The sequence below is a fragment of the Otolemur garnettii genome, unplaced genomic scaffold (genome assembly GCF_000181295.1).
Source record: "Otolemur garnettii isolate 467f Iridium unplaced genomic scaffold, OtoGar3 scaffold00012, whole genome shotgun sequence".
NCBI lineage: Eukaryota > Metazoa > Chordata > Mammalia > Primates > Galagidae > Otolemur > Otolemur garnettii.
This window is the reverse complement of record NW_003852407.1, coordinates 19,529,346-19,552,682: the sequence shown is the minus strand read 5'-3', so window position 1 is coordinate 19,552,682 and position 23,337 is coordinate 19,529,346. Positions and strand designations below refer to the sequence as shown.

The window sequence follows — 23,337 nt, the reverse complement described above, 5'->3', positions numbered from 1 at the left end:
TAGAGTGCCATGGTGTCACAGCTCACAGCAACCTCAAACTCTTGGGCTTAAGCGATTCTCTTGCCTCAGCCTCCCAAGTAGCCGGACTACAAGTGCCCACCACAAAGCCTGGCTATTTTTTGGTTGTAGTTGTCACTGTTGTTTGGCAAGTTCGGGCTGGATTCAAACCCTCCAGCTCCAGTGTATGTGGCTGATGCCCTAGCTGCTTGAGCTATAGGTGACAAGTCTCTTTCAGACAATTTTAAAACTAAAAATTATCATGAAATAAGAGCACCATAAAATCTTCCAGCTCATCTTCCATTTTTCCTGCCTTAGCCTGGAAATCTATCATTTTCAAGGAATCTTGGTTCCTTTTACTGGAGAATGGTTGGTAAGTTTTAAGCTGAAATGTCTATTGCAAATCAAAAAACTGTAAGCATACCAAACAATATGGATAAATTTTACAATATGGAAGCTGAATGAAAAAAGATAAGCATACATATTGTATAACTCTTGGGCTCAAGTAATCCTCTTGTCTCAGCCTCCCAAGTAGCTGGGACTACAGGCAATTGCCACAGTGCCCAGCTATTTCTAGCTCAGGGTGGTCTCGAACCTGTGAGTTCAGGCAATCCACCCACCTCAGCCTCCCAAAGTGCTGGGATTACAGGAGTGAGCCACTACATCTGGCATGTGACTCTTTTTCTATAATTCATAAAAAGCAATTTTGTTGTTTTCTTTGTTTTTGTTTTTTGAGACACAGTCTCACCTTGTCACCCTGAGTAGAGTGCGGTGGTATCATAGCTCACAATCACCTCAAACTCTTGGGCTCAAGTGATCTTCCTGCCTCAGCCTCCAGAGTAGCTGACTACAGGTGCCCACAATAATACCTGGCTATTTTTTAGAGGTAAGGTCTTGCTCTTGCTCAGGCTGTCTTGAACTCCTGACCTCAAGTGGTCTACCCACCCGCCTCAACCTCCCAGACTGCTAGGATTACAGGTAGTTTTGCTTTTGACTTTAAATCAAGAGAAATGATGAGAGGTTGACCCTGGAAGGAGACTGTGACTAGAAGCAGAATTTCTGGGGTGTTAGACTATTTTTTTGGAGATAGTCTCATTTTGTTGGCCAGGCTAGATAGAGTACTATGACATCAGCCTAGCACATAGAAACCTCAAACTCCTACCTTCACCTGCCTCAGCCTCCTAAGTAGCTGGGACTATAGGCACTCACTGTAACACCAGGCTAAATTTTTTAATTTTTAGTAAGGATGGAGTTTCACTCTTGCTCAGGTTGATCTTGAACTCCTAAGCTCAAGGGATGCTTCTGCCTTGAATTACCAGAGTGCTAGGATTACAGGCATGAGTTATTGCCCCTGGCCTAGATTCTATTTCTTGACCTTGGTTCTGGATTATGTTTTCTTCAATTTCTGAAAATTTAATGAATTCTTTAATTTTCTGTATTTATGTTATTTAAAAAATGTATCATTGTTTAAATATACTCAGGCTATCAAAAAATACCAGTTATTGTTTGAGACTTTGAAGTTATACTGAATAAATTTCTGTATACTACCAGTCAGGAGGGAAACATGTAAACCTTAAGAGGATACCTACAACCAGAAGCTGATTTATTTTAGAGAACATTTTGAAGAGTTTTCTTCTCTACCAGTTAAGGACAGTAGCAACAAGTATTTTCACCATCAATACCAGACAATTTGCACAGTAGTTTTCCAACAAAGATTTGACTCTATTTTGTGAATTCCACAAGAGAGGCAAAGCATAAAGCCCTATTATCCTTGTTTCATAAATGACTAGTAAGCTAAGCTTCATAAAGTAATGTGAGCTTGACCATCAATCCGAAAGTTTGGGGGCTCCAAATCTATTACTAACAGTATGATAAAATTGCTGTTATCTCCCAACCTTAGCTAATAATACAAAAAGAATATGAAATACTTCAAAAATAACATACAGAGAAATACAAGGGATATACTATATATGGTATGTAAAATGGGAATATAACAAGAGTAAAGTCCACTTTGGTTCATTTTTTTCCTTTTCTTGAGACAAATTCTCACTCTGTCATCCTGGCAGATGGCTACAGTGTAGTGGTGTCATTAGTTCACTGCAACCTAAACTCCTGGATTCAAGTTATCCTCCTGTCTCAGTCTCTCAAGTAGCTGAGACTACAGATGTGTGCCACCATGCCTGGCTAATTTTCCTACTTTTTGTAGAGATAGGTAGGATCCTGCTCATGCTCAGGGTGGTCTCAAATACTGGATCTCAAGCAATCCTCTGACCTCAGCCGCTTCCCAGAGTGTTAGGACTACAGGTGTGAGCCACTGTGCCCAGCTGTTTCATTTTCTAAATGCTATCTTGCCACTGTTTGTGATGTTCCAAATCAGCAAACGTTTATGATATTTAGGATTAATGCTCAGGATTTTTATAGTAACTGAAAGGAGAAAAATGATTTTCTTAAAATAAGGATAGATTTGGGGTTACATTGTTTTGGGGGTTTTTTTGAGTCTCATTCTGCTGCCCTAGGCGTCATCCTTGCCTCAACTGCCTGAGTAGCTAAGACTAGAGGGCATGCCACTCTGCCCAGCTAATTTTAGTTGAGGCTAATTTTAGTAGAGATGGGTCAGTCTTCCTCAGCTAGCCTTGAACTCTTGAGCTCAAGTAATCCTCCGGCCCCGCTATCTCAGAGCGCTAGGATTACAGGCATGACCACGACGTCTGGCCTTGGTGTTAAGTTTGATATCTTCATTAAACCTAAAGAAAAATTACCATTGTGTAAACATCAAATTAAAAACTGATCAATGTTACAGAATCACCAATGGATGCTAAAACTAGTAGACTGAAGTTTGATAAGAAACAGACATTCACATAGTATAAAATCATCTCTCCCCAAACTGCCTATTGTTATGAAAAGAAAATTGTAACTTTACTATGGAAAAAATATGGTACCCCCTCAGTCAAATGATCCATCACTGACAACAGGACAAATTACCACTTTAGTATCCCTGTCAAAAATAATGGGAGGGGACCTTGAAAATTAAGATCCCTTATTTATATACGTAATACAGAGTCAATTTTGTTCATATACACTATGTTTTTATAAGATTAAATATTTTAGGAAAAATAAGAAAGCACATTAAATGCTATTAGCAGTAATAGCACAACTCCAGAGACCTTTTATATTCTATGGTATGCCTCCTGGAGTTATGCAATGATGTCCTGTTATAACAAATAAGAAAACACACGCTGGACACAGTGGCTCATGCCTATAATCCCAGCAACTCTGGGAGGCCAAGGTGGGTGGAACAACTGAGCTCATGAGTTCGAGACCAGCCTGAGCTAGATCGAGACCCCATCTCTAAAAATAGCTGGGCGTTGTGGCAGGCGCCTGTAGTCCCAACTAGTCAGGAGGCTGAGGCAAGAGAACAGCTTAAGCCCAAGAGTTAGAGGTTGCTGTGAGCTGATGCCAGGGCACTCTACCAGGGGTGACAAAGTGAGACTCTGTCTCAAAAAAAAAAAAGAAATACAGTGTTATAGACTCACAGACTCCTTGTTCTCATGTAGATTCTTCCCACAGCTATGAATTCTACGTTAAATATGGAACATATCTTAGGAAATCCCAAGATCATAAATGCATGTTAATAGACTTCTAAAGATGCTAATGAATTTTAAAATAAATCTATGTGCAATCCATTTCTAATTGTGATCAGTCTTTGGTCAACAACCTCTAACCCAGGCCAGGCGCAGGGGCTCACGCCTATAATCCTAGCACTCTGGGAGTCTGAGGTGGGTGGACTGCTTAAGCTCAGGAGTTGGAGACCTGAGCAAGAGTGAGACCTTGTCTCTATTAAAAATAGAAAAACTAGCTGGGCATAGTGGCACATGCCTGTAGTCTCAGCTACTCCAGGCAAAGACTTAGAGGTTGCTGTGAGCTATGATGTCGCATGGTACTCCTTTACAGAGTGAGACTCTATCTCAAAGAAAAAAAAGAAAGAAAGAAAAAGAAGTAAAACAACCCCTGACCTGATTATTTTTCATATAAAGCATGAAAAAAAACACAAAACCAAATGAACAAACCCCACAAGTTTACAAAATATGCTCAAAGCAAACTATGTTATTACCTGTTTCTGCGGATATGAAAAGGCTTCTTTTCCTACAGTGCGAAGAATAACATGATGCTGACCTTCCAAAATAAGCTGTTTATTATCTTCCACAACATATGCCTAAAAAATACAAAGCACAAAACTGTTATTCTGTTTGGCAGTATCCGTAGAAATACGATGGCAAATATCTATCAGTTATCCACATTCCTGGACATGTCAGCATTTCTGCTTTTATGACTTCATTCAATCAATAACATATCTATATAAAAAAAAATCTGTTTTGCTTCATATAACACAGTTGACCTGGATATTTGAGACATATCTTAAAATATTTTTACATTTTCTCTACAATTCCTAAGAAAATACTTCAAAAGAACTGTGCTACAACACAATCTTTTCTCTTTGCTAAGTTACCAATATATAAGCAAAAGCCTCATTCTTTTATTTTTGCTTCTGAAATGCCTTAGGTTATCACATAGCAGAGCAAAACCAGGAAGTACAATCATAATCCTGTTATATGGAAATATTATATCCCTGGAGACGTTAAATATAAATACCATGTTTTTAAAAAGGCTTTTTTTTTCAAATATGGCAAGCTGATTTCATCTACATTTAAACACCTCTTCCAGACGGGGTGCCCATCGCTCAGTGGTTAGGGCTAGTGGGTTCGAACCCAGCCCGCAGCCTGCTAAACAAACAAACAAACAAACAAATAGCCGGGTGGGTGTTGTGGTGGGTGCTTATAGTCTCAGCTACTAGGGAGGCTGAGGCAAGAGAATCTCTTGAGCACAAGAGTTTGAGGTTGCTGTGAGTCATGACACTACAGCACTCTACCGAGGGTGACAAAATGAGACTCTGTCTCAATAAAAAAAAAGTAGGGCACCAGTCCCATATACCGAGGGCCCAGTATATCTGGCCCCAGCCAAACTGCAACAACAACAAAAAATATAGCCAGGTGTTGTGATGGGTGCCTGTGGTCCCAGCTACTCAGGAGGCTGAGGCAAGAGAATTGACTAAGCCTAAGAGCTGAAGGTTGCTGTGAGCTGTGACCCCACAGCACTCCACTGAGGGTGACAAAGTGAGACTCTGTCTCTAACATAAAATTACTCAATTAAAATGCTGTAAGTTTCTAAATCAGTGGTTCTCAACCTGTGGGTCGCGACCCCTTTGTAACAATGAAAATACATCACAGCATTAGGAAGGTTGAAAACCACTGTTCTAAATGCTTACTGTCAATTTCTGTACTTAAATGTTTTAAAATACAGGATAGTCTAGAACCTGTTTGAAGTCCATATTTGCAGAACCCAAAAAGGAAGGAGGATTTAAACACCTGAGGGGTTGACCTTTAATCACAAGAGGGGATGAGAGCTCACAGATGAGGTCCTGAGACATGTCAGATGTCCTTTCCAATGATCCTATGGCATTGAGCAACAGTTGACCATAACCACAGCTAATTCCATACGTCATCCTTCTCCATACACAAAAGTTTAGATTTGTTTATTTATTTACTTTTTAGAGATAAGGTCTTGCTATGTCACCCAGGCTGGAGTGCAGCAGAGCAATCACATGTCATCGCAACTTCAAACTGCTGGGTTCAAGCAATAAGGCTTAGATTTTAAAAAATAATCTTTATTTTTGGTTAAGATTGGTTAGGAGTTGTATCATGCTCCTTTCCCAACAATTTTTTCACAAAAATTTTGCCCAAGCTCTTAGTTTTCTCCTCAATGATATTTTATTCAAGAGTCTGATGCTTCTTTTCCACCTTACTCCACAACTCAAATGACTTTTCAAGTTTTCTTCAATTCAATGAATCATTTTTTTGTATTATACTAGAACCCTCACAAAAGAAAATCTACCACTTTCTCCACCGAATAAATTTATCACTATGATAAATTTATAATGGTAGTAGATACTACCAAACTTAGTATCTCAGTCTTTATTCAAACTTCCATTTTCTAGCCAAGTAGCAGTACAATCTTAGTTTTCCTCTTTGTGTGGTTAATGATACTGGTAGTGGGCTTTTGTTGAGACCACTTTTTAAAAGGCAATCTTCCCTTTAAAAAGGGTTACTGTAGACTTAATAATGAGTACAGAATACAGAATATATTACTTATAATCTTATGTCCAAATTATTATGAATTATTATATTGCATGAACCTATGGAGTAACAGGCACAAATGCCAAGTTTCTATTACACACTTATTTAATGCATGGTGGTTTATATTAAGGGGCAAGGAAATCCAAATAAAGTTTACACATGGCAGAACAGAATGAGATCGTTTAGCCATGAGTCTTCCCTGAAGTTAACTGAAATATATATACTACAGAGGAGTCTTATTTTCCATAGTACACCCTTTTGAATCACATGCATGTATTACCTATTTTTTTAAATAACTGTCCAAGTATATTCACTTTGAACTGTGTGCCAAGGTTTTGATTTTCTAGTTTTAGATGAAATGATGCTTAAATACATTGATACTTTTGTTGATTATACATAGAAAGTGTCCTACATTAAAAAGACCAGTTACACATTATTAGCTTGAAATGTTCATAAAAGCTTAGAATTAGGATCCTGACTGGGCCTGGTGGCTTAAGTCAGTAATCCTAGCACTCTAGGAGGCTGAACCAGGAGGATCCCATGAGCTCAGGAGTTTGAAACCAGCCTGAGCAAGAATAAGACCCCCCCATCTCTACTAAAAACAGAAAAACTAGGTGGGCACTGTGGTGGGTACCTACAGTCTCAGCTACTCTGGAGGTTGAGGTAGGTGGATGCCTTAGACCCAGGAGTTTGAGGTTGGGCTGCTGGAGTTTGAGGTTGGGTTGTTAATAAGCCAGGCCAACACAACAGTATTTTTCCCAGCTTGATAGAGTTAAGACTCTGTCTTTAAAAAAAAAAAAAAAAAAAATTAAAATAGTATTTTTAAATAATCTGGAAAACTGAACACAGACCAATAATTAAAAAATTATTAAAGAATTATTATTGGCTTGGTGCCTATAGCTCAGCAGCTAGGGCGCCAGCCACATATACTGGAGCTAGTGGGTTCAAATCCAGCCTGGGCCTGCCAAACAACAATGACAACTACAACCCCAAAATAGACAGGCGTTGTGGTGGGTGCCTAAAGTCCCAGCTACTTGGGAGGCTGAGGCAAGAGAATCTCTTGTGCCCAAGAGTTGCTGTGAGCTGTAACTCTACCCAGGGCAACAGCCTGAGACTCTGTCTCAAAAAAAAAAAAATTATTATTAATTTGGTTGGGAAAGATAATAACACTATGAGATTATATTAAACAAGTTTTCATCTACTAGAAGTTCATACAGAAGCATTTATGGATGAAACATGTCATTCAAAAATACGGCAAAAAGGTTTGGCACCCGTAGCATAGTAGTTATGGCGCCAGCCACGAGCACCAGGGCTGGTGGGTTCGAACCTGGCCCAGGACAGCTAAACAACAATGACAACGGCAACAAAAAAATAGGGAGACTGAAGCAAGAGAATTGCTTAAGCCCAAGAGTTTGAGATTGATGTGACGCCATGGCACTCTACCGAGGGTGACATAATGAGACTCTGTCTCAGAAAAAAAAAAAAAAAAACAAAAAATACAGCAAACAAAGATAAAAACTGTAAAGGGAGGAGAGGTAAATGGATTATGTGAAATACAAATAATCAGAAATTAATGGAGGTTGGAGACTGAGTAATGGGAACCTTAAGGTTCATGGTGCTATTTTTCCTTCTTTAGAGTATTTGCAAATGCCCATAATAAAAAGTTTAATACCACCTGCTTATGAGCTTACCATGTCCACAATATTCTCAGTAACATGAAGAAATAAGAGTTATACATAGAAGAAATTTATCTAATTTAAATGAATTTTTTATGAGGCAAAAAATCCTAAAAAACAACCTTATCATGGAAGAGTTTTTAAAAAATTATAAAAACAACTCTATATCAAAACTGAAAAGCAGAAAAAGTATAAATAGTAATATACATTTATTCTTCAGTTTAAGAATCAAAATATCTGTGAGGCTTATAAAAATAATTTAGTTAACACATACCTTCCATAATACGATAATATTCAAATCCACCTCATTGCACTTTTGAATCAATCTCACAGCGTCCTCTGTTGATTGTTTCTCTGCATACACAGACAACTGAGCTTGTGTTTTTTTTAACTCAGAAGACAAACTTCGATAAAAGAAGTCTGCACATGGGCTTGCTGAACTTATTATCTATTAAAAGAAAATTATGTCTACATAAATGTTTTTAATTATGTTCTTATTTCCTATCATTCACATTTAGTTTCAAATAAATATACTCCACCAAAACTTATATTTCTATAACTTCAATATACTTAAAAGGCTTATTCAGTATTTCTTGTAAACATAGTTATGTATGTATAGGGAGGCCACCTGAACAACTAAAAGATTTCACACAAATTATCAAAGTTCTTAAAGCTGACATCCCAAAGTAATTAATCTAGAGTTCAGGACATTACTTTGACCATCCAAGTACCCAGGGAGGATGAATGGATATTTCTAAGAAAACAGATAAAAACTAAAATGTTGAAAAGATGAGGGGGGTGGACTGCTTGAGCTCATGAGTTCAAGACCAGCCTGAGCAAGAGTGAGACCCCGTCTCTAAATAACCAGGTGTTGTGATAGGCACCTGTACTCCCAGCTACTTGGGAGGCTGAGGTAATAGGATCACTTGAGCCCAAAAGTTTGAAGTTGCCATGGCACTGTATTGGGAGCAAGAAAATAAGAATCTGTCTCAAAAAAGGAAAAAGATGTCGAAAAGAAACATTTTACTACTAAAATAATAGAAGCATTTTTCACTCAAATATTTATAACACTAGGCAATATCTAATGAAACAGAATGTAACCAGAATTATTGGCATTGTTAACTTGGCTTTTATACTCGAGAGAAAGTATAAGATAATAATTTTAAAAGGATACAGGATCATAAGATTTCCCTCAATGGACTATTACACCTCATAGTAAAAAGTACTACATTTATGGTTTCCTACATTATGTAAGTGTTAAGCATCAAGTTAATAAATATTAAATATTAATAAATACATACATTTTTCCCCTAAGAGCAAACTTCTAGTAAAACATTATCCCCCACTTTTTTCATTAATCTATAGTGCTTGATAAGTTCTATGTACTCAATTAGATTCATAAAAATAGAAATATGTCTGTTTCTGCGTTCTTCGGTGCTCTTACATAAAATTTGACAATACAGTAAAAAATCATAACATTAAATGTAATTAAGGGCCCTGCTGATGTTTCTAAGGATTTTTAAATTTTCAAAAGAAAACACCTACCCTGAAATCTTGACAACTAAATCCAACCACTCAGAAAGCACAGCATCTCTGAAAGTAATGCATGCTTTGGAATTACTGGGTTTTTGGAGCCCTGAGATATCCCTAAACAGTTGCTCCTACAATGTGTAAAAACATTGTCACAAAGAATGGGTCAGATGATAGTAAATGTTAAGAGAAGTACAAAAATAAAAGGATGCTTAGAATTATCAAGTTGCGCTCAAAGTGGGGAGCAGGGTGTGACTGGTGTCTTAGTTAATGCCTTTCTGTGCCTTATGATTGAAGGGGCTCTCACCTTCCTCAAATGAAAGTTCTTTTCTATCCTCATGATACGCAAGTGTATGTGTTTACATGTTTATACATAATATATCATTTTATATATTGTTGTATTTTATTTACTTATTTTATTTTTTATCTTTTTTTTTTTTTTTTGAGACAGTGTACATGGTGTCATAGCTCACAGTAAGCTCAAACTCTTAGATTCAAGAGATCCCCTTGTCTCAGCTTCCCCAGTATCTCGGACTACAGGCGCCTGCCACAATGCCTAGCTATTTTTTTTGTTGCAGTTTGGCCAGGGCTGGGTTCGAACCCACCACCCTGGGTATATGGGGCTGGCGCCCTACCCACTGAGCCACAGGCACCACCTGGTGACTTCACATCTTTTATAATAAGGGGTAGAGTTGAAACACATGCTTCTTAGTAAAGTATCACAAGAATGGAAAAGCAAATAACCAATGTACCCAATACTAACATAAAAACAGTAGATGATCCAATGCATGTTCAAATAGGAGAAAAACTCATTTCCATTCCAGTTGGGGGAGAAGAAGTGAGAGAAGAGGAGGAGGTTGGGGTGCTCTCACTGAATGGGCAGATCAGCACACCTTGTGTGGGGGGCATAATCAAAGACAAACTGTACCTAACTAAATCAAATATTTTGACCTGGTTGCTTATACCCTCACATTAACCTGGAATAAACTTACTTAATAAAAAAGAAAAAGAAAAAAATTACATGAAATTCTGCACACTATGTCCAGTATTTTTCAAAGCAGGTCCCCAGATCATCTTTTCAGATTCTCTGCAGAGCTAGTTTAAAATGCTCATTCTCAAACACCAACTGGAGTTTTAGAAGTTTGTATTTTTATACAATTTTCTAAGTCCTGGATACTTAAAATTATGTCTGCAGACTTACAACCTCAGCCTCACCCAGGAGCTTTTAACAATTTAAAACCTCCCAATTTTAACAGTTCCACCCTAGTTCTACTGAATCAGAATTTGCTTCTTAATAAGATCCCCAGTGACTTGCACGTACCTTTTTTTAGTTTAGAAACCACTGTTCTAGGTGATTCTTATTAATTAAAATTATTTGGGTTTCAGAACTATAATATAATATGCCAAAATCCCAGAGGTGGATCAGCGGTACGGTCCACTGTGATCACTTTCCCTAACAGAAAGTTTCCTTCATGGGATCCTGTTTTTCTTTTTTTAATCCTAAGGACTTTTATTTATTTCATGTGATATTCTCAAAGAAAGTGAATTTTAAATAACTAATTAAAATGGCATAGTCTATAAGCATTATTGGTTTGTTGAGGATTTAAGGCAGGTGGGAAAACTTAACATTAAGTTGAGATTTTCATCCTCCAATGAGTTTGGGGATTACTGATGCAAGAGTTTGCATAAACAGCCACATTTCCAAGAACTATGACTTTTAGAATCAAACACAACTGTGCTAATTTGCATACCTGTTCATTTCCAAAGATGATATCTGCAAAGGTATATTTTTCTGAGGTCTGTGTAGCAGCTAAAAAATAGGGGAGAACAAATTAATGGTATTGTTGGCATAAAACATAAAATGCCCATTTAATCAAGTGTGACAGTAAAATGAAATTACCTTCTTTTTCCTTACATCTTAGTGCTTTGAAGCAAAACTTTCCCTTCTCCCTACTAGCAAGTTTGGCATCTAGGAAGAAAAAGGAAAACTTCAAAAACGTTTATCAGTTTATGACATGATAAAACCTAATTTATTATTTAGATTTCCTTAGTCAAAATGGAAAAGAATTCATAATAATACATAATGCTTAATTTAAAACATCTTTGCATTCATCTCACTAAACTCTTAAAAAGGAAAAAATTCAACTTTCTCAAAATACACGTTCTCATATGCACATATATGCATATATTCATACATAACGGTATTTCAGATAAAGAGAAAATTTGCAAGATCAGAATTTGAAGGCTGGGGAGCCCAGTTAAACCATCCTATCATTTGTTCATTTCCTTCCAGTATTTTTTCTTATATATGCCTTATAGGAATATTAAGATATGGACATACTCTGCTATGGTCCATTTTCCCAATATTGCAGGCATTTTAAAATGCTACTTCAAGTATATTTTCTGGCCCACAAAAAAGTCTTTTGAGTTACAGTATAATTTACATTAAAGACATACTGCATTTTTCCTTAATTCCCCAAATAAAGAATGATATAAGAGTTTAAACATTTTCATGTCTTTTGAAATACATCGTACAGACTAAGTGTTGTTTCACCAGCTTCATCTCAGTATGACAAACACGAGGCACTTTCATACTATTTGCAGCACGACACATTCATAGAAATATTTGGGAATACTATTTGTGAATATGTAGCATAAGTGCACATATTCTTTTGTTTGATGGTCATGTAAATATGAAAATTCACAGAAAAGCCAGTCAGTATGGATATATACAGAAAACCATGTACCAGTGGTGAAGGAAACAGAGAAATTTCCATAGTCTATATATTTCTGTACTGTTTGAATTTGACAGTAATCATGTACTCAGGCATTGATTTTTACAAATGAAAAAGAAAAAAGAAAGAAAAGAAGAAAATACAAGTAGAAAGGATGTGGAAGGGGAAAAAAGGATGGGAAATTCTACTGGATCAAGATAGGTAATTTGACATATAGTCCTATAAACTAATGAAAGCACAATTTAATGCTTTAAAAAGTGAATTCTAAGAAAGGAACTAATAATCTTATTATATTGTCATGCTGTTCTTTAAAAAAATCGAATAATGAAGACAGCACAGTCAATAATGAAGGAATAAAGGCACAAACCTTTGTTTTCAGAGAGATTTACAGATTTCTGTAACTTCCAGTGTTTGCTACTACTTGATATTTGTACTATATGGAATTCCTTAACACCTGCTTCACTCTGTCAAAAAGAGATGTAAGAGTCTCTCAGGAATTAGAAACAGTAAATTAGAATATGCCAAGGAGAACAAAACTGAGATATTGCTACTAAAGTCAATATAAATTAACATAAGTCAAAATTTTTATTTTGAAATAAAGTAACAATATACATTTCAAAAGTTTAAGTTGTTTGAAGCCCTTTCTAAACAGTCTTAAAACAAAGAAATCAACATTTTTCCCAAGTATTTTTTTTTTTTTTAGAGACAGAGTCTTATTTTATCGCCCTCAGTAGAGTGCCGTGGCATCACAGCTCACAGTAACCTCCAACTCCTGGGCTTAGGCTATTCTCTTGCCTCAGCCTTCTGAGTAGCTGGAACTACAGGTGCTCACCACAATGCCTGACTATTTTTTTGTTGCAGTTTGGCTGGGGCCAGGTTCAAGCACACCACCCTCGGTATGTGGGGCCAGCACCCTACCCACTGAGCCACAGGTGCTGCCCCCTAAGAATTATTTTTTACTATATTGTATAGCCAGTAGTAAATTTTAAAATACTGAAAGGCATTAAGGTATTAAATTCTATCATGATGAGTTACTGGTAGTATTTAATAGAGCAAAAACTATTATCAACTTTTATATAAAAACTATGGCATTTTCCTTTTTTTTATCTGAGATATCTTATTCCCATTAAGGCAAACAAGCAAAACAAACAAACAAAAGTAACCCTCACAAACCAGAATCCCAATATATGGTCAATGCCCATGGAGTTATTTACATACCACGTAATCTTTTTTATTCTCCTGAATAAGTCTAATTTAAACTTCAAAATTATGGGGGCTAATCATTGAGCACATGCAAGCACAGAGAGATGTAAAGATCACTGGAAATCAAAAAGGTAGTGGGTGGAGGGAGAAGGAGGGGGTAAAACCCACCTATCAGGTACAATGAACATTATTCAGGTACAATTTAAGTGTTATAAGGGGGATCCATATAACAAAAACATTTGTACATGCTTAATATTTTGATATTAAAAATTAAAAATTTCTTACTCTTACTAAATATTCTTTTTTAAAGATCACCAAAGTATTAACACATTAACCCTAAATATCCTACAAATTAAAAGTGAATTAATAAGTAACATTTCAAGTAAGTATCTGAACTGAATCAGAGACTAAGGTCCTACTTTAATCATCACATTCCTTTCTTCAAGAATATTTACTTTTATATTAGACTAAAAAACAGAAATGGTAATATTTTGGAAATTTCTCATATGAAGAAAATGGTATTATCAGAAATATCTAAGTGAGGGATTAACAATCTAATACTGAATGTGACATCCTAATAGAACCTCATAAATTTAATAACATGAATAGATTATTACCAATGATGAGACTTCTAGAGAGCACTTTATGAGATCTCTTTTAGGTTGAATTACTAGTACAGATGGACTATATTATCACAAGAATGTCTAACATATTAATATCAGTAGATCCTTTTATTTAAAGAGACTGAGATAAAAATCACAAAGCTAAAGGAAGATTAAGAATATTTCTAAAATTCCTAGTTTATGCTGTTTTGTGGAGGGAAAAACAACCCATTACTAAAAACAAAGAAAATACTTCAAATTAATTATAATTAAAATTCGATTTTAAGCCAACTTACAGTATTGGTATTTTCCACATCCACAAAGACTAGCATATTGCCTCCTCTGCCTTCTTCATCTTCAAGAGAATTACTTCTGCAGACAGTGGCTCGTACATTCAAAGACCGGCTGGTACAAATAACTGCAGTGTGTCTTAGTATTCTGTGACTGAAGAGGCAAGAACAACAAAAAAAGCAAATTTAATCTAAGAGCTTCTCTCTGTGATTCTCTAATTCCAAATAAAGATTTTAAAAACAGATCACTTTCAGGACCAAAGACCAACATTAAGTAAAACTAATGTAGTTGGTCTAACTTTAATTCAATTCTTTCTCCTCAATTTAGAAGGAAACTATTAGTCTTCCTAAGCTTTTCCTATACTCATCAAATTCATCTGTATAACACACAAAAATAATCTTCATATAGTAATACTCTGACAAAGCTTTCCCTTATCACCTTGGACTTTCCCATCATCTTTTTAAGGAGAACTAACATTTATTGAGGACTCAGAGGGTACTCATATTAACAAATACCTTATTTTGTTCTGTTTTATAAAATATTTTAAATACTCCATTAAATAAAATAAATTTACCACAATTACTCCTAGTTAATTTTGGAAAAATGACAATGGGGATACTACAAATAAAATATTCTACTGTACAGTATGTATATAGGTCACAGACCCTGGTATGAGCCAGTTAAGTTTTATTTCTTCAATGATCACTTATTATAACACCAACTTAATCATCTACTCTGCAAATACAGACATTTTCTGTGATACATTCTTGGGGATATGGAGAGATTCCAGGGATAAGAAAAAGAGGGGGTAAAACAAAATAATTTTTTTTTTAAAAAGGATGACTAGGATGATTGCAGGCAGGTTGTCTTCATATACAAATGAAATGCTATTTTACTAAGTGGTTCATATATTTGTTAATTTTAATACAGAATGTGATAACTGTGGCCATAGTACTTGGTTGTATAAAAGAATCAAGTTTATATAGATAGAAGTAACTAAAAAAATGTGTAGTTAAAATTCTACTTTTGGCTACTTAGAACTTAAAATTCTATTTGGGACAACCTCAGATATAAATATCATACATAATCTGGAAGGGGGTAATTTTCTAGTAATGATATATGCTGGGAAATATCAAAATGTTTATCTGAATATGTACACATACATTAAACAGAGGTTATATCAAAAAAGTTTTATAATACCCACCGTATTTTGGGCTGCTTTTTGACACTTTCATAGTAAAACAAAAAGTTAATTTCATGGACACCTTCTTCATCTGGCCCACGTAACCACATTGGTAGCTGCACTGAAGCTCCAGGTTTAAGAACAGAGTCAGGAAGGGGAACAGGAATCACCTCTGGTTGACTTTCTATGCCAATGCCAAAGTCTACAGAAGAAGCTGATGATACGAGTGCTGTACACATAGAGGTAGAATCTGTCACAACAGTCTTGTAAGCACTACAGTTCTCAGAAGCTGAGGGACTTAGCGGTGTTAGAACAGCAGTATTACCACCAAAAGTAAAGAACTCTGGACGTTTAGAAACAACCTTCAATCCAGCAAGAGGACATTTGCTGACATTGACAAATTCTACATATGCTTTTCGGATTTCTCCACACAGAAGCCCTGTAGGAAAATGTATAAAGAACACCTGCATTGGAGGGAAAAAATATTATTATATTGTCTGTTAAAAATTCTGAACCTCTAACAAATTAACACTTTAAGATGTTGTATTTCTTTTACTAAAGATTTACAAGCATTTCACTAATTCTTTTAGCTATCTCATTGAGTATGTGGCAATGGAAAACTCCATTTTAAAAATATGATGAGACAAAAAGAAACTAATGTTACTCTGTTAGATTCTGGAGTTAAAAATAAAAGGTCAGCTATCAATAACAAGAGAAATAACATGTCAAAACTTTTACAAACTTTACAGATTACGAACAAGAAAAGCTGCAAGTAATTTAATATGGCTATGTGATCCACCTGCCTTGGCCTCCCAAGTGCTAAGATTACAGGCGTTGAGCCACTGCACCCAGCCCCAGAAGAGTATATTTTTGACTTTAAAAAACAAACTTTAAAAAAAAAAAACAAAACTGTACAAATTTTAACTAAGAATGTGTCTGTAAGTAAATATAAATCCTAGAAGAAATAAAGTAAAAGACTCTCAGAAATGACTTCATCTAAGTTAAAAATCTCAACATTGTAAAATATACCAAATCGAAGTTAAAATATATATAAAAATATTTATCAACCAGAAACTGGCAGTCAGGTCAATTCATAACTTTTTAATTTGCCCTACAGAGCTCATTATAAACACAATGTAATTAAGCAAGTGACAAATCCTGAGCAAAATACATGCAGCTCAGCAATACCTGCCCCTCAATGGACCACTCATTACCATTTTCATGAGCACACTACCTACACTGCCACTACAGATAGAGGATTTGTAATTTACAAAAATCATTCAATGAGAAAAAGAGAAATAACACCCAATTAAAGAGAATGAACAGGCTATAATTTAGACATAGAAAAAGAAAACATATGGGCCAAACACATGTGAAAACTGATCAACTAATAGAGAAATGTAAATAAAAACAAGGTCCCCAATCCAAAAAAAATTAAATAGCAGTATGATTATGATGTGAAGCACTTTCACTCTGAAGAAAAGTGCAAACTACTACAGCCCAGCTGAAGGTAATTTTGTAGTGTATTATAAGATTTAACATTTATAGACCCTTTAATTGAGTAACACCATTTTTAAAGTTTAGTCTAATTTAACACGGGCAAAATACATACATAATAACACTTACTGCAGAGTTGTCTATAATGATACAATCTAGAACCACCCCCATTAATAGTTATACGACTTATGTTATTATAGACAAAAAAAGTCATAAAATACATGTAATACAATTTCTTTTGTAATTATTAAAACTATATATAAGGACACAATGAAAGGTCTAAAAAGATAAACACTAATTTGATATCACGGGCACCTTTCAGGGGTAAGTTGCTATGCTTTTAACTCCCCTCCTAGGAAAACCTGATGCAGGAAGAAGGGTTCCAGTGTTCACTCTTATATATCATTCTGCCTTTGGCTTGCCTTTCAGGTAGAAATTTGACTTAAGGTGGGCAAGATTTCTCTTCTAGAAACTTGGAATTTAAAGTGGAACAAAGAGTATGAATTATTGGTCTAGGATCATTTCAAAAGCAATGCTTTCTGAAGGTTTAAAAATATTTGCTCCTAAATTTCCTGGAGCTTCCTCTTCTTTGAAACTTCTTATTCTACAACACTTGACTTTCTATTATCCTTCAGCTAAATTACATATTTTCTCTTTTTCTGGTTAGACTACCTAGAACCAGTTCTATCTTTTGCCACTAAAAGACTTTTAGTTCATTTGGTGTGAAATTAGGATAAGGTAGGATAAGATGTAGGGGAAGAGACTACTGGTTTGTATTCATATATTCTTATATTGCTTTAATTTTTACAAGCATTCATCTGCATATTATTTTTGTAAATTACCAAAAAAGAGCCATTGATTTTAATAATAATCAAAGAGTTCTTCAGAAGTATTTCCCCAATTTCCATTAACATTTTGAGGGTTATGTTTCATAACGTGGCTGTGACTTAATGCCAATTTGCATGAATGTCTTACTTTTGTGACTTAGATCTATTTAACATTAGTTTAATAATAATTTAAAAGCATAATTCAATGTAGTATAAACAATTTCAAACTCTGAAATTAATTTATTTAAAATACCATCTGGCCATGTAGATAAATTTAAGTCCAGGAAATTTTAAAAAGTGAAATACCTCCAACAGTGGCATTTCTTCAGTGATTATGGGATCTAACCGGCGATCAGGACCATATTTAACAGATGTTTTCTCTTCTTTTGTGTTGTTAAGTCGAGGACCTTGAATTTCTAAATCCTGTCTCCCTCGGACTGACATACTCAGGGAATATTTTCCTGAAATAAAAAACAATCAGTGTCCTAAAATAACTTGGTATGTTAACTATATCATCAATTCAACTTGAAAATATGAATATTGTTAAGTTTCAGATTATTTCTAGAAAAATCCTAGACAATTTTTGATTAACATGGTTAATCAAAGACTTAAGTATACTTGAATTCCATATTCATCAATATCTGTGGTATGCTGCTTAATTTCTCACTTTGTTTTGGATTTACTTTCTTTGCAAAAAGATTTTTTTTTTTTTTTCGAGACAGAGCCTCAAGCTATCCCCCTGGGTAGAGTGCTGTGGCTTCACAGCTTACAGCAACCTCCAACTCCTGGGTCAAGCGAGTCTCCTGCCTCAGCCTCCCAAGTTGTTGGGACCACAGGCGCCGGCCACAATGCCCAGCTATTTTTTGGTTGCAGCCGTCGTTGTTTGGCGGGTCCGGGCTGGATTCGAACCCACCACCTTAGGTGTATGTGGCTGGTACCTTAGCCACTTGAGCCACAGGCACCGAGCTGCAAAAAGATTTCTTATCACTGAATAGGAAGTCATTTGAAGCCTGTATTTAACCATCTGCTTCTACGTAACTAAAAAGTCTTGGGCCCGACAATTTGATTTAAACCAGGAAAAAGGATAACTATTTTCAAAGGGAAAAAAATTAAAGACAAAGAACATGTCAAATTTTCACTTTTACTCATATTCAAATATATGTGCATATACCAATCTGAATTATTTTTGGAATATAAATAACTACATCTTCTCAAGAGACTACACAAAGAAAATAAAATATATTATAGGCATAAAATTAAATTTATTTAATATTCATGTGAGATTTTCCCCAAAAGTTTCCATGTAGTGCACGTATGTGTGAAAAAAGCTCGGGTATACAATTATATTTCCCACAGAGCCTTTAATGTGCTGAAAGGTATTGTGATGGTCCCAGACCAGCTATGTAATGTAGCATTTCTCCCACCTTATTTAATCCATATGCCTATTAGCATTTTATACAATGAACTACATTAGAACATCATGAAAACTGTGCTTACAAAACAGGATTTTAATAGAATCTCCTACCACTAATGTTATATAACATATAAATTATGATATTAATGCATATTTTTGGTACCTTCAATAAAACAACTAGCTATATTTTACTGACAACCATAACTTTGTGGTACTAGAAAGATCCTACTTATGCACAAGTGGGGGGGAAGGAGGTTCCCAAGGCTTTTAACATCCAGTTATCTTGCTTTAAAGATGTAATAAATTAACAGGATTATTTACAAATAAACCTTATCTGGTACTTGTCAACCAAGAAATAAATATATTGTACTAAAATGCAGAATGCCATATTCAACTTGAGTGTAATTTTTCCCTGTATTTTTTTAATTCTTATGAATTCGTTCCACTTATTTATTTTTTAAATTTTGTACTGACTTCTTCGAAATATCCAGGCAAGCAGATATATTAAATGGAAGGTTAAAAGAACCAATAAATTTTCCAGGTGGTCCTAGATTTTCCAATACTATTAATCAGTTTCTGTAGATGCTAAATTCATGTTTGTCAATGAGTATTTAGCTTAGTTTGTCAGAAAGTAAAATGAAAGTTTAGAAGTAGGGCTTTTACTGCAAACTCTTTCCTAACTTCTTGTCAACTTAATTCCAAATAACTACACATAATGATTACATGGAGCTATTAAACTTGAAAGGGGTCCTTAAATTTTTTTTAAAGTAAGTTATGTTAAATATATATGTCTTATAGTTTTATTCTTCAAACTACTATAGGACATTCTGTAGGGAATTAAGAATATCAGCTTAACATTAAAACCCTACTCTTCTTACATGACAAAAGATAGAATTTAAGGTGTTTACTATTCAATGACCTGAACATACTGGTCTCTTAATTTGATCTATGTTTTATAAAAAGGAAATATTCAAAAACCAGAATATAAGATGGTTTTGTACTGGTAGTAGATATCTCAATCAATGGTCAGAATTTATTTTATTAGAATTTACTAAATTTGAAAAAAACACATAAGGTAGATCCTAAAAATTATCAAAAAGAAATACCTAATAACAGAATAAAGTTGTTTGTTTTTGACATTATGGCAGAGGTAAAATCATTAAAATTTGTCATTCTTACATATAATTAAATGCCTTTACCTAAAGTACACTAAACCTATTTAGAAAAGACTTCATTTTCATTCATTCTATTCTAAGGAATGATTTAAGAATTAGTGTTTTCTATTTGTTTAGCAATGCTATAGTTTTACCTGTGTGACATCCAGGAAGAGCACCAATGCCATCTACTGTCATGGAGCCCTGAATAGTGCCAAGATTATAAACAACTCCCAGTATATGCAGCTCCCCTATGTGATGGGGAAAGAGCTTTAGTCTTGCCTGTGGAGATATTTAAGTCACTCTTATTATGTTTTCAAAATATCTTCAATAGTGCAATACCTCAATTCTGTAATGTTGCAGAAATAAATACTCATGACCTAAACCAGCTCATATTTCCTACTGAAAAGCATCTTCTTCAAAAGAAAATCTCTACATTCAACAATTACAGGCCTGGACCTTCAACAATACTTTGACATCAATATAGCTCACTGTAACATCAAACTCTTGGGCTCAAGTGAGCCTCCTACCTCAACCGCCTGAGTAGCTCAGACCACAGGTACATGCCACTATGCCCAGCTAATTTTTAAAAAACTTTTTTGTTAAGACAGAGGCCTTGCTGTTGCCCAGGCTGGTCTTGAAGTCTTGGCCTCAAGCAATACTCCTATCTCAGACTCACAAAGTGCTAGGATTATAGGCATGAGCTACCACATCTAGCCAACAAGACTTTTAATACAAATAAAAATAATAAAAATGTTCTGGCCAAATAAATATCACGTAAAACTCTCAGATAGGCATTAAAAAGAAAGCAAAAGCTTTTCACCAGGTTTCTTAGGAAATTAACAAGTCAAAGACCACTTCAAACTTACTTTTGTCACCAATTTTCTCCTGAGTAATTCTAGTTTATTATCTTTCAAGTTTTAGTTCTTAAGAAAACCAAAATATAAAACAATAAATTAAGCTAATTTTTCAATTTGTTTTCAACTTATTTTTGAAAAGGCATAGGACAGAAAATGATAAAAACAATTACCACTTTCGATTCTTCACAATTAATTAAGAATTCTGAAATAACTTCAGTTCCAATCATTGCAGATTGACTTGTAACCTAAAAAATAAATTACTTCATAAAATATATATTTTAATGAATAAAATATCAGATTGTTAACAGTCCTATATACCAATACGTAGAAACAATGACACTAATTAAAATTAGCATTTACTAGTACTTACTATGTGCTAAGTGTTATGCAAAGTATTTTACTTTCACACCTGGAAAACAGCCAGACTCTGGAAGACACTGTATTTTTTTCATTTTGTTTAGTCCAACTCAACTGAGGAGATACCGCTACCAAGAAGACAAAACTTCAACCAAATAAAAAAAAAATCCAGCTCCTCATAGTTAACAATGGACAAAAATGGCCATTTAATTTAATTTTGCAATAAGAGCATATTTCTCTATTTTTGCTCCAACTAGTCTTTTTTCCAAACTAGCCATTTATACATAAAAAAGGTAATGGTGGCCTAGGTGAGATGCAGAACAGACAGGTAGACAATAACAGCCATGAGAGAAAGGGGAAAAATGGCCTGTTTCCTCCCAAGTACTGACATCTGTAAGATTAGAGACTAGTCTTTGGTCATATAACAGCACAGACAAACTGGTTCATTCTGGAGATAAACCTAGTCCTCAGGATCTTTATGCTACATTTACCCATAAAATTATTTGATATAAGAAATAAAAATTACATCCCCCTAAATTTCAGTTCAGCATCATAGTCCATCCATCACCAGAAAAAGCTCATCAAGAACTTCAAAGAGTCTGAAATTTATACAAAAAAGCACAACTGTATATTAAAAAGTATTTCATTATACACAGTAAAACAATGTCACTTAACTTTAAACTTCTAAATCTAGTATGTTGAACAGACTAATATACTTAAAAAGTAAATCTTTTTAAAAAATTTTCTGAGGTTTAACAGTTGGTAACTCTTCTAATCTGCATTCCAGGCAGTCAAGCATTCAAATGATATTAGAAAAATAGCAGAGGTTGCTAAAACTTAAGTTAGAAATCTGGGAAATCTAAGTCATCCAAACAATTAACAATAAATATAATCACAAAAATGTCTTCAATAATGTAATCAGCAAGACATAAAATAAGGCAATCTTTACAAAATCAAAACACTTCAGCACCAAAACGTTGACATATTTCTCAGTTCTAAAATCATTCCTTGCCACATTACTATAGCATTTAGCAAGGTAGTATGAAAAAGTAAGTTATATAATAGATACTGGTATATAATAAATTAATGGGTTCAAATATATGTTTGTCCAAGTTGTTTCTGTTACAATTAGCTGAACAACAAAATAAATATTCAGATTACTTCTGCTTTAAGAATACCTTAAAGGGCTAATTGCAGACAAGGAAACAAAAAGAAAGATAAATATATATTAAGATAAATAATATAAATATCTGTGCTATTTCCCAGAGAAATACAAATATAACAGGTTCAACTTCACTAGCAACCAATGAAACAGAAAATAAAATAGTAAGATGGCAGTTTTTACCTATCAAACAAACTAAGTCTTTTTTGTAAATAATATTCCTTAATTTCCAGGGATAAGATATCCAGACATATGCTGCTGGCAAGGTGTTGGTTGGAATGAACCTTTGTGAAACCAAAAGGGCATCAAAATACTCCCTAAAATCTTCTCACTTCATACCTAGGCATGCTTCCTACAGAAATAATCTGAAGTATAAAAAGCTTTACACAAAAATATTAACCACAGAATTACTGGTACAGTAAACAAATTGAAACTTCTAAAACAACTATCAATGACAGAATAGCATATGAATCATTCATATGATGGAATATTTATGTAAATGTAAAGTATTAAGACATTTTGATACCAGAATATGCATATGAAATAATAGAAGAAAGCAACATACATAGTATGAGGGAATCCCAAATACGAGGGGAAAACATACAAATGAAAATGACTGAAAAGACACAACAAAGTAACTAAGTGGTTTTTTTGTTTG

At 34.7% G+C, this 23,337-nt stretch overlaps 1 protein-coding gene across 5 annotated transcripts in view; it reads right to left on the bottom strand.

Moving 5' to 3' along the window:
- Positions 1 to 23,337, bottom strand: part of TRAPPC8 (trafficking protein particle complex 8) — an 85,661-nt gene that overhangs the window by 11,533 nt on the left and 50,791 nt on the right. For all 5 annotated transcript variants that reach the window (XR_002772040.1, XM_023510213.1, XM_023510215.1 and 2 more), the window contains 10 exons: positions 21,331 to 21,405; positions 20,456 to 20,582; positions 18,039 to 18,193; positions 15,430 to 15,872; positions 14,231 to 14,378; positions 12,497 to 12,593; positions 11,295 to 11,363; positions 11,146 to 11,204; positions 8,139 to 8,312; positions 4,109 to 4,210 (listed from right to left, as the gene is read on the bottom strand). Coding sequence is in view for 4 of the 5 variants with exons in the window: in XM_023510213.1 (XP_023365981.1) it covers positions 4,109 to 4,210; positions 8,139 to 8,312; positions 11,146 to 11,204; positions 11,295 to 11,363; positions 12,497 to 12,593; positions 14,231 to 14,378; positions 15,430 to 15,872; positions 18,039 to 18,193; positions 20,456 to 20,582; positions 21,331 to 21,405 (1,449 nt within the window). In the remaining variant the exon portion in view is untranslated. The remainder of the gene's footprint in view (positions 1 to 4,108; positions 4,211 to 8,138; positions 8,313 to 11,145; positions 11,205 to 11,294; positions 11,364 to 12,496; positions 12,594 to 14,230; positions 14,379 to 15,429; positions 15,873 to 18,038; positions 18,194 to 20,455; positions 20,583 to 21,330; positions 21,406 to 23,337) is intronic.